We start from the raw sequence: 12,499 nt of genomic DNA, 5'->3' as shown, positions 1-12,499 counted from the left end.
GCGAAACAAGTTATATGTCACGAAATAACTTTGAAATGTCTGGTCTAAACTGCGAAGGCCCTCACAGTATGAGGAAGGAAACAGGTGTGATCGGATTGGTGGACTACTGGGATTTTTTTTATTTGGTTTGGTTTATTAGGGTTTTAACGTCCTATTAACAGCCAAGGTCATTTAAGGATGGCTTCCCATGTGTACAATGTGTTGCGATATGTGCATGTCTATATGTTTTGGGAGGCTGCGATATATTCGTGATGCGTCTCCTTATAATACTTGGAACTCTTGCCATTTTTATAGTGCTATCACACTGAAGCATGCTGTCGTAGACATCAAATAAGCACATCCCACCCTTTCCAGACATACTATGCTGCCAATTGGCAAATCAGTCGTCCCATTCAATGAGAGCGATATGCAGGAATAGAAGCAAACAGTGTTTAGGTCACCTGAAACGAAATCGCCTTTTGTCAGCTGTCTTGCGTCGTATGTTCGTTAACAATGTACATGTTAGACTTCTTCTCCAAAACTACTGAAGCAAATTTAATGAAATATTTCTCAACCCTTCCAAAGACATAAGGTCAATCAACATTGTGAATTATATGGTCCCAGCCACAGGAGGCTGTTGGTGGGGCCAAAAGGACTTAAATTCGAAAGTCGCCTTCGGCACTCAGAGATGTGGTAGAATCAAATACTCTTCATAGATTTAAATGTCGCAGGGCCCTCTACAATATTAATGCATATCGTGTTCCTGTGGTCTCAGATTTTTTCTCCTGGGGAGGGGGGTATATTTTATCATAGTTTATATAGGAAAGCATATTTATGAGCATTATTTGCTCAATTTTCATAGCTCTGATTAGAATTGTTAGCTTGCAATAGCAGTTTAATATCCAATACATATAGGTCCCTGCTGACCCTAGGGGCCTAAGGGCGGGGCCAAAAGGGGTCCAAACTACTAATACTAAATATTCATTATTGGACCTTGTGAACACAATGATTTTTGTAAATATTCACCAAGAAGCATGACTAGTGGAGTACAAAAAATCGGATTGATTCGACTAAGTTATGGCCCTTTACACTGATAATAATTATCGCGCCTTGTAAACACGATCAATTGAGTAAAAAGGCAACGAGCTTGATGAAACTATATTTAGATTAACATAAGAAATATCTCTGATCAGTACGGTAATATGCTTGATTCGACTGTAACTTGCCCTCTGCAATAATAATTGTTATTGTTCTGTGTGAACACTATACAATTTGTAAATATTCACAAAGAATTATGAAGATTTGGCTTTAGGCTAACATTGGAAAGATATCGGACGACTACAAAAATCAGCTTAATTCAACTGTGAGTGAAAGAGTTATTGCCCTTTGAAATAATTATTATTGGCTCTTATGAACACGATAACCTGTGTAAATATTCGCCAAAATTACATGAAACATTGTACGCAGACTAACATTAGAAAAGCCTTTTATCGTCTGTAAACAATTTACATTTTCAACTTCTCCAAATCTGCTGAAGGTAACTCACTTCAATTTTGCATAAACCTTCAAAGGTGTAAGGCCTATCATACTTGTAAATCACCATGGGGATGTAAGAAGGACCAGAAAGCTTCAAAAAGCTTCTAACTCTCAGGTGTGGTAGAAATAAATACTATTCATAGATAGGAGGGTGTGAAGGCCCCTTAAAAATAGAAAATTTCATGGCCATGGGCTTCCAGATTTTCCCTTGGGAGGGGGCAAAATTACTATAGTTTATAAACGGAAACATGTTTTTGAACATTATTTGATAAAATTCTTTAGGGATTGAGTCAAATTCGGTTAGGATTCTCAAACAAAGAAAGATTTGAAAAAAATGTCCACATTTTGGAAATATCTATTGCAGGACCAAAAGGGGTCAAAATGACTAAATTTTCAAAAAATATATATATTTTTTAATTCACAGATGTGATGTAATCGAACACTTCTTAGATATTAAAAAGGTCAAAGTGATGAAATCACTTTCTTTATGTAGACTTCTTTTTTGTACTAAAGGTTTATATCTTTTATCACATTAGAGCCGTTTTGGCACTATATTGTTGCTCTCATTAAGTAACCTGCTGACTTCAAGCGCCTAATGGGTGCAATGGGCCAATATTTTATACATCTGTATCAGATCTCAGGTGACCGTTCAGACCCATGGGCCTCTTGTTAACCAGTATCAAAATGTTAGGAAGCAGTCAGCACGAGTAGGAAATCGATATGTTTTAATTTCAGTACGTTAAGAACATATTTTGTTTTCCTCCACAGGTTCCCTTTGACAATGAACAATACGCTCAACAATAGCACACAAGAGGGCGAACATTTGTTGTTGTCCACCAAAGAGAAATTTTTGCTATCGACTATGTGCGCAGTTGCAGTTTTTGCTTTCGCTGAACATTCTGTAATATTGATTGTTGCTACAATAAGTAAAACCTTACGAAGGAAGCCATTCGTTGTGTCCATTCTTCTGTTGAGCTTGAGTGACCTTTTACTGAGTCTCGGACTTTTTCTATACTCGTGCATTAATCTAGCATCATTGCGACAAATTTGGATATGTGGTTTGTCATTTTTCCTATTGCATTTAGGCCTTGTGCTCTCTCTCGTACATACATTGTCCATCTGTACAGAACGATATCTATGTACGAGAACAATTCAAATAGAGACTTTCTCTGTCCGCAAGCGTCAAGCTCTTGCAGTCATAAGCACGGGAATATGCTCTCTGATTCTTGGAATACCGTATTTATTTACAGTAAGATCTGCAACTGTATTACCATGTAAAGCCAAGACTTTATTCGAGGAAAATAGATCGTATGCTTTAGCTCCTGCGCGGTGTATTATTTTCCTAGTATGGATATGCACGGTCATTATATACGCCCTAACTGCCAAAAATTTTCGTCGTTCTCTACGAAGAACAAATCGATTAAGAAGAGGACATTCCAAACGGAATAACAGGTTCCGAGCCGCACAAATGAACCACGGAAATACATCTCTGTCTTGTTCATCTACAGGTCAAATTAAGACCGGAACTAAGTCCGTTAAAACAATAACACTAGGGCGGAATTCCAAGGAACATTTAGGAGACATTCATGCGGTTACAAACGTACCCGACGATATCACAGTAAAAAACAATGGTAGGGCGGGAGGGGCGTTCTTATCGGAACTTGAACGTACAGTCCAGACTGGTGAATCTAGTGTCGGCCGTAACATACGATTCGTTGTGAGTGGAGGGAAGAGCAGAGACAATATTACTGGCATCGATAAAATCGGAGAACATTCTGTGGAGCATAGCACAACACGACCCGAACTATTGCCTATCAAGTTCATAGATGCAGAATCTTCTTCAAGGTCGGTGGGTTTGGGGAGGCAGATAAAATCACGACCATCTCCTCCACTACCAGAACTGAAAGCTTTCCGAATTGTGTCGGTCGTTTTTATAGTGTTTATTGTGACGATGACTCCGCAGTCGGTTGCCGGAGTAGCGATGATAGTTTTTCCATTCTCACAAACTGTCGATTGGTTTTGTAACGCTCTAGCAGTTTCCTCTATTCTGACAAACCCGCTCATGCACGCATTCTTGCTTGAAGATTTCCGAAAAATCCTTAGATGTAAATAATTGAGGTTGATATTTCCATTGGTGTGGTGCATGTATAAAGTGCATGTCTTGGTATGATTTGGTATATACGTGTTGTGTCTTCTTGTAGTAAAAAACCCCTGTCCTCTTCATACGGTTACTGTACTGAAGCATGCCGCCGAAGACACACCTCACCCGCTCAAACGATACAGATAAAACCAAACCAGTCGTCTCACTCTTTATATAGTGAGCGTTAATCGGGAATATAAGTTACCACTTTAATAGACTTTGGTGTGTCTTGGATAGAGGATATAAACCAGAGCCTACCACACAGTGGCGAGCGCACAAGAGAAAGCCAAAAGTGAGTCAGTGTCCTGTGATCAGGTGACCTAAAAGTTTAATACCGAGTAACAAAGAACGATAAATATAGGTCATACTAACCCTTTAAGTCAGATGACCTAAAATGGTTAGAAAGTCAAAATGTAGATGAAAATAAATGAATTCATCATTGGTAGTGTACAACTGTTTGTAAAAAGTGGCACGTATCTAAAGAAAGAGTTATGTGCAGAGGTCGAAAGGTCAGGTTGAAAGTGCAATGTTAGCCAATCGATGAGCAGTTATATGACTAACGCGCAGAGTTAATATGCGCGTGCTGTAGGTGTTTACGTGGAATACATGTGTATACTGTGAAGTCATTCGAGTCTTTGCGGTCAAGTACGACATGCGTCATTTTGTTAACTTATTGTATTTTACCATGCGTGAATCGGAGGAAATTTCTATTGAGAAAATTCTGGAAAAAATCGGAAAAGGATACCTCGTGTGTTAAAGAAACTTTTGATTGTTTAAGAACTATTTGCAGTCTCCGCTCTCTCCTTTCAAAAAGGAGATTATAGAAGCTGGCGAGAATATTTCGGAGAAGACGGCCAAAAAATTTAAAGACAACAGTGCCGTGAAACTGAAACATATTGTTAACAGATTGCATTATGAATTTAACTAGGACATAGAAGCTGAGTTAACAGTGTTAGACAAAGCCCTTAAAAAGTGTGAATTTTCCAAATCCGAAGATAGTTTGGACTAAATCAAAGAAAAAATTCGTAAACGTAATAAGTTAATAAGACTAGCTGACAAGTCAGCTGCCGGTTGGGAATCCTTTCGTGAATACGAGTTCGATAGGTTAGCTTCAGATTCGGAGGACGAAATACAACCAGAAAGAGCAAATATGCTGTACGTCGGCGGCCTTATAATCACCCTTACATGTCTGCTACTGGGATGGATTCCCGGAAAGGCAGGGGATCTACGCACTCTTCAGCAAAGAGGGAGGATTCTTTTTGTACCTACAGTCAAGCACCAGAATTTCCCGATGGTCCCTTCCCCCAACGACATGTGTTTCCTATGCGGTCAGTTCGGTCACTGGAGGAGACATACAGGAAATTTTCCTCGGGAAACAGCGTTGTCGGAAATAAAGACACCAAGTGACCATGTTTCTGATAAGTACAGTTCTGTTTATTCTGAAGCTCAGTTTGGCGATATAGATTACACATAAAAATATTTCGAATTAGAAGGAAAACAAAGTATAAGTCCTCGGACATTTTCTGTTAAAGGTAGACGTAAAAGAAATGTAGAGTTTTGGAAGAATATTGAGGCTAACAGTCATGTGAATAATGTAACAGAAAATGGGCATGTTATTCTTTTTAATAATAGACCTCCAAAGAGTTTTTCTTCAAATAATAAGTCTGCAATCCAACATTCGAGTTTTGTTTCTGAGGCTGAAGGCGAGCTATTCAAAAATCGGTGTGCAGTAAAAGTTCCTTTTTGCCCGCATATATTGTTAGTCCTTTAACGGTTTCTGTTAATAAGTCTGGTAAAAAACGCCTTATCTTAGATTTGTGAGAGTTGAATAGTTTTGCTATCAAGGAAAAGGTTAAGTTTGAGGATTGTAGCCATACAGTATTTTTCTGAGGAATGTTTCATGTATAAATTTGACCTTAAAACGGGTTATCATCGCATCGACATTTCTCCAGTTCATCAGACATATTTAGGTTTTGAGAGGAATGGTAATTACTATTTTTTCATTGTACTACCTTTTGGTTTGACCTCTGACCCATATATTTTCACTAAATGTCTCCGCCCTTTGATCAAATATAGGAGGTTTACTTTCATTGATTTTGTTGTATATCTAGACGACGGTGGGGGATGGAGTTCAAATTTTATAGTTGTTTTAAAAGTGCAGATTTTGTTCAGGAAACGTTAATTTGTGCGGGTTATATGGTTAACGTGGAGAAGTATTTATGGAATTCTTTCGAGTATCTCGAGTGGTTAGGTTTATTTTAATCATCAGCAGATTTCTCCGTCAGTATTCCTGACAAGAGATTACTTGATTTGAGTTATTTCCCTTTCTCCAGTCGTATTGTTTGTCGGTTAATGACTAGATATCTACACGTCGCTTTGTTAAACAGGAAAGGTTGTGATATTGTTGACAAGTTAGCTCCGGATAATAAGTATATCGGAGTAACTTTTCTGGAAGATTGACGTTACCAGGTTAAATTAGCAATCAATTATCTACCGTCTGCGTTTGTGTATTCAGATGCAAGTAGTGTGGCTTTTGGCTCTTGCATTTTCGAAGCTCCTGCTAGTGTTTTTCATAAAAAAAATCTCCGAGATGGAAAGGATCGGAAAGAGTTGAAAGCGATTGAGTTAGCATTGATAAGTTATAGGGACACGCTGAAAGGTAAAAGACACTTTTACCTTTCAGCGTGTCCCTATAACTTAAACTTGGCCAACAGACAGTCAGAACTGCGCTAGGATCATTTTGAGTGATAGCATGAAAATAGATTTATATAGTATGGCTTACAATATTTTCGATGCAAGTAAAATTGTGGATTATGACGACTGGGGCGTTTTTTTAGATTCGTTATGGTATCGTACACTATCGATTTAGGTTTACTAATGTTAATAACAAGAAAATTGATAGGTTTAATTCTAATTTTTGGAATCCTGAAAATGAAGCGGTCGATGCATTTGCACAGGATTGGTCCTGAGAAAATAACTGGTTTGAACCATCAGTACCTCTTGATGTAAAAAATATTAAATATATGATTGTGTATAAATCGAAAGGTACTTTCATAGTCCCTAAATGGAAATCTTCACCTTTCTGGACCCTGATATTTGATAGGACACAGATTTGCAAGCGTTATGTTGAGGGTGTTTATGAATTCACGGAAGCAAATCGCATTTTTATTCAAGATGTAAAAAAAATTCTATATTTGGCAGTGAAGCTTTCATTGGGCATGTGTCGGCAATTAGGTTGAATTGCTCGTGATATTGAAAGGACATTGGTGAAAATCTCAGATTGTTATATTCACAAAAAATATGTGAATTACGTACGTACATATGTGTATATGTTTTTTTATGATTTTGCATTCTCAAGGATAGAGAACGCGTTTATTGAGGAGCAGATGCTCTGACGAGAGATATGTTAATTCATTTGACGGAGTGTTTTCTCCATTTGAGGGATAAGGAAATCCATTTGAGGGAGTCGTTATTTAATTTGAGGGACTAGATATTGAACAGAGACTTTTTATACGGCGGAAAGTAAATTCAATATTGTCAATAACAATTTGTGAATATACGTTTAATATACTTATCTATCTAATAAATTGACATTGCATCATTTCCCGTTTTTTGTTTTCGTTTACACGATTTTCAGACATATCAATTGTGGGATTATGGAAATAATGTATCTCAGACACCTCTAGAGATGCTCGATTGGACGAATTGGCCGGGAGTTACATGAAGTTATCCTTAAAGTTATATGTGCCGTATTTTCAAACTCACGAATCAAGATGAGATTTTAATGTTATTCATCACCGAAAGTTACTAACATTTTGAGAATTACTGTACTTTCAAGGTATAGGTTTCAGTTTTACATGTACAAATAAGAGATGAATATGATATTTGACAGAACTACTAAAATCATTCTATTTACATCTTTATTGAAGTGAAATGAGTAAATACGGTCACTCCATGAAGCCAAATTTTGGTCTACAATTTCATTCAACATATTGACAGTGTTTTTAGATATAGTAAAGTGATTTCTGCAGAAATATTTCCAATTAACATATATATGGTATAAAAACCAACAATTTCACAGCACTAAATTTATGTGTTGTAACTAACGTTTGTACGGCATCCGAAGCCATTTAAAGGATTTTCACAGCTTAAAATTCATCAAACCTTATGGTGTTTAATAGATTAATGAAGAAACATAACCTTTCAAATTTTTCGCCAAGTTACCGGCACATATAACTTTAAATCTCGTGCACCTGACACGCCGAGTAAATATAAAGCTGGTTTAAATAAGTTTTGTAACTGGTGCTCTTGTTTCGGTTTTAAAACCTTAGCGGGTCTTTTTTTTGACGTGATGTTGTATGTTGTTTCTATTTCACACAACTGTTCATCTGCGTCAGTTATAGATGGTGATATTTAGTCGATTGTAGGTTGGGAGCATGAAAATTCTGGTTTGCAGAATCCTTGTAAGTCGTCAATGCTTAAAAGCGCACAGGAAGGAGCTCGCAGAATTTTGACTAAACGGACAGCATTCCAGACAGCATACCAAATCATCCGACCGAAAGGAGATTAATATGACGCAATAATTCTACTTCTATTTCCAAATAATTGAATTTAAAACACTTTATAAAATAAACACATGGAAATGTTTTTACAATACGTTTTGCTTAGTTTAAGAGTTAAGAATTTTCTAAAAAAAATATGTTAGAGGGCATGCGAGATCCTTTAAAAAACGGTCTGCCATTCTCCACCGATTTAAGTGATGTATTGTTTGTTTGTTTGATTAATTAACGTCCTATTAACAGCCAGGGTCATATGAAAAATGTCTAATATGGTTTAAGTGATTACCTTCCCTGTCCCTTTCATAAAATTAAACGATTTCCGTTCTCAGGGGACAGAACCCAGAGCCTTCCTCACAGGGGCGAACGCTCAACTCAAGGCCAAAAGTGAGGCGGTGCCAAGGGAGGCATTAGGAAAGATAAAGTCAGTTAGGAAGAAAAGAAAAGATAAGATCCTAAATTTAGTCGCCTTTTACGATCATGCAATAGGGGCAGCAGGTACAATTCTAACGCCCTATCTGCAGGGCCGTCTTCTCCACGAATTTAAGTGCCAACGAAATTGTAAAATTTAAGAATCCACGAAAATTGAGCCCAACGAAAATAAATGATTTCAGTACAGTTACCCACTCTGGTTAGAGCAACCAACTAAAACATTTTACATAGACCACAGTGTTAAACTTTGTTAAAGTTTTGTACTGTATTATTAAAACAAATGTATATTAGTTAGCTATTGTCTTCTATAATTAAAGTCTAGGTTCTCATATAACACTAAATAGAAAAAAAGTTTGGGCCCTTCTGCTCAAACTCCAACAAGGGTAGCTTTATTGAAATCAGGCGCATTTTGCACTAAAAAAATCCTGAAATTCTAATGTTTTTACCTATTCATTATCAAAGTTGATATTTTGAACCTAAATCTCAATATGAATTTCCAAATTCATATCATGGTTATCTAGGAATAATTACCTGTCAGAAAACATTTTTACTTTTGAAATTCATAATTAGCCAGCCAATCAGCGGCCGGGTTAAAATTCTATCCTGGGCGCAATCTTGTATACACAGGGGCCATTTAAAAGGTCTTTTTTTATTTAGTTGGTTGTTCCCTACAGCAAAAAGAAACAGATCATAAGCAGAGAACATTGTGGAACACTTTTTATGACATTTTTACACTGATTGTTTTCATTCAGTAATATGTCTTGTTTATTAAGTTTTACGGCCAATCGACAACTAAGGTCATTTAGGACCAAACTACAAGTCATGCATTAATATCAGGATATAAACAATGATAGCATCTAAAAGATCAGGATAAGAAAAGACATTGCTTGTTTGTTTAAATTTTACGGCCTATTGACAACTAAGGTCAATTAGGGTCGGTCAAACTACAAGTCGGGTATTAATATCAGGATATAAACCCTTCTTTTATCTATGGGATAAAATACTATTGGCTAAATCACACGAGACAACTTATGCACAATATTGATGAAACGATGAAACTGTTGAGTTGTGTACGATGATAAGATGAGAAAAGACGATGATAAGATGAGAAAACGTTCAAATTTTGTTTAAAATGCTGATTTCTTTGAGATGATTGAAAATATGATTATGTTTCACGACATGGAACAAAGTGCACATGTCGGAGACGTCGTAATACTTGTCTCGTATGTGTTTAAAATCAATACAATGCACTATAATATGCTCCATTGTAAGAGAAGTATTACATGCATAGCATGTAAGAGAATTTTCTCCTCTCAACATGTGTTGTTCTACATCAGCTTGGACAAACATTGAAATTCACTTGCCTATTATTTCGATATCCAGAACGTCAACGGTTGTCATACATATGGTAATTGTATGCCATAAACATCGTAAGGATGACAAAATATGTCTTTCGTCATTCTAAAAAAAGTACATTGATTAGAACAACTCAATATAAACGTTTGAAATTTTAAAAGACAATATTTTTTAACGCCTGTGTACATCCATTCAAACCAAACAACGGATGTTCTCATCTAATCACAAAGAAATAAAACCAAAAGGGGAAATAGCAAAAATAAAAATATTGAAAATTGCCTGTCCAAGGAGAGAACCTTGTATGACCCCTGCTATGAAATTCTTACGTTAATAATTGTATTACTAACATATAACTATGCCATCTTATCTTTCTGTTTTGGTAGCATTCGTCCCGAATCAAAAACACAATTGTTACACATATTGAAGAACAATTTGTTCACTGACCGCATGCCACATACCTAGAAATTAGGTGTAATTTCCATACGACATGAGGACATGGTTGATGCTTTCGGTGAACTAGTGTGTGGTGTATCACACATGTAATAGGACGGAGTGTTGCCTCGTCCAGTTTGGTATTTTCCGAATCTGGGATTCCTTGTTGGTTTACTTACCTTGCAAATACGACAAAAACGCTAAGATATAAAAGTAGTGAAAACTGTTTAATTGTTAAACATATTCATCCCCGTCTGTCTGAGTTTGAAACTTCCTAATTTTGCCACTTTATTTAAAAAGTTGCAGCACTGGAAGTATATTTAATTATAAAAGAAAAATCTTTTTAACGTGGACACGTGCAAAATAGGCTCGAAAGATGCCGAATCATTCCAAACGCCGTCGCGAAAATCTCGAAGAAACACAAGAGTTGTGAAACCAAGAGAAAATGTCAACAATTTTTCACAAACAAAATATGCGTTTGACTTCAGCAGACTGGATCTACAAAGAAAATAATGCTCGCACATTATAATATTTGATGCACACAATATTTTATGGCAATGTGGGAATTGGATGTTTCAAGAACTCATTCTCTGTACATATACCAGCATGATTTGCGTATATTAGCCAGAAGGAAAACGTTAACAAACACATGTGCGCTTACGCTAGTCACCTGGACCACCACGTGCAGGTCATGTCGTAAGTCAGCCACGTGATACGATTCGGAATCCTTCAAAACCCGAAGTCACTAAACATGGCGGTGATTGAAGGCGCTTTATTTAAAACCAGGAATATATGATCCCTAGATTTCGGCTCTCTTATAAGCCGACATATGCTTTTGGGGAGCCAAATAATCAAGTTACATGTCTATGTTTAAATATCAAATGTTTAAGTGACATATCGTTACTGTGAAATTAACATGCAATATAACTTTAACATATGCACAAAATACTGACCAGAATTCAGAAAATAATATAATTAAAACGTTTACAAAATCAAGGGCTTAACAATTGTAAAACATTGTATAAAAAAGAAGTGATATCAGATAACAAAAAAGGTAAATAGTTCCAAAAATGTGGAAACACTGGAGTAACAAATCATAAACTTTTACTATTATCAAGCTTAATAACTAAACAGTGTTGAATCAATAACAATAATTCATAACAACTAAATGACAATAATTTGTGGAAAGCACTAATTAGTTCCATCACAACTGTCATTGTTGATTCTCGCGTCCCGCGTATATGTAAAATAAAGATTTTTATGTACAATCTCCTGGATATAGTGAATCGGTACCCTCTCTAATCAAATCTTTCGAACGTGTGCTCCTCTAGTACCAAGGGGATTTACAGCTTCCCGCGATCGGCCTAAACATTTCGGTAGCCCCTCTGTCCTTATGAAACTATACATATTCGTCGCGACACTGAATTACGTCCTTGACTAGAATACTGGTTCTGCATAGACTTTCTTGGGCCTCTCTTTTTCTCCTCACTCCTTCTGTCTTCTTCCTCCTGGCAACATCCACGAACCCAGGAGCAGGTGACATCCTTGCCCCAATAGGGTTTACATAGTTAGTGTTAGGCACTTTCACCTTTCCAGTCCTACTTGCGAGATCCTCATCGCTGTCTGATGTTCCATGCACTCTGAAGAGGTTCTGCCTGATCTTCGCACATCGTACAAACAAAGCTCTATATCCCATCTTATAACATAGGTGCTTCCGAAATATGGGATGGTGTACCTTCCACCAATGCGCCTTGAGGGCCATAAAGCGATTATACAGTTGTTCCCGCAGCTTACAACCGGACATGACATCCCATCCTCGTCGCCAATTTGTAATAAAACAAAATGTTTCCTAGTCCAGTTAATTATTTTCCGAATCCGAGGTTCCGTGTTTGTTTACATACCTTGCAAATACAAGAAAAACGCTAAGATGTAAAAGTAATATAATTTATTCGAGATACAAACACTATAGAAACAGTTCACAAATACCAGCTTTTAAATGCAGGAGAACGTTGATTTATTGTATGAAAAGTATACTTAGCCTAAATTCCGCCCGACATATATAATTACG

At 36.8% G+C, this 12,499-nt stretch overlaps 1 protein-coding gene across 1 annotated transcript; it reads left to right on the top strand.

Annotated features, from left to right (window-relative positions):
- The first annotated feature begins 2,296 nt into the window (after positions 1–2,296).
- On the top strand, positions 2,297–3,628 carry LOC138336558 (uncharacterized). The gene has a single exon (XM_069286071.1). The coding sequence runs from the start codon at positions 2,297–2,299 to the stop codon at positions 3,626–3,628; it is 1,332 nt and encodes a 443-aa protein (XP_069142172.1).
- Positions 3,629–12,499: the final 8,871 nt, after the last annotated feature.

Source organism: Argopecten irradians, chromosome 12 (genome assembly GCF_041381155.1).
Source record: "Argopecten irradians isolate NY chromosome 12, Ai_NY, whole genome shotgun sequence".
NCBI classification, from domain to species: Eukaryota; Metazoa; Mollusca; class Bivalvia; order Pectinida; family Pectinidae; genus Argopecten; species Argopecten irradians.
Note: the sequence above shows the minus strand (reverse complement) of the source record. Positions and strands in the feature narration are given on the sequence as shown.

What these genes read in the sequence shown, in the direction of transcription:
- LOC138336558 (XM_069286071.1), top strand. Translation starts at nt 2,297, where the DNA reads ATGAACAATACGCTCAACAATAGCACACAAGAGGGCGAACATTTGTTG.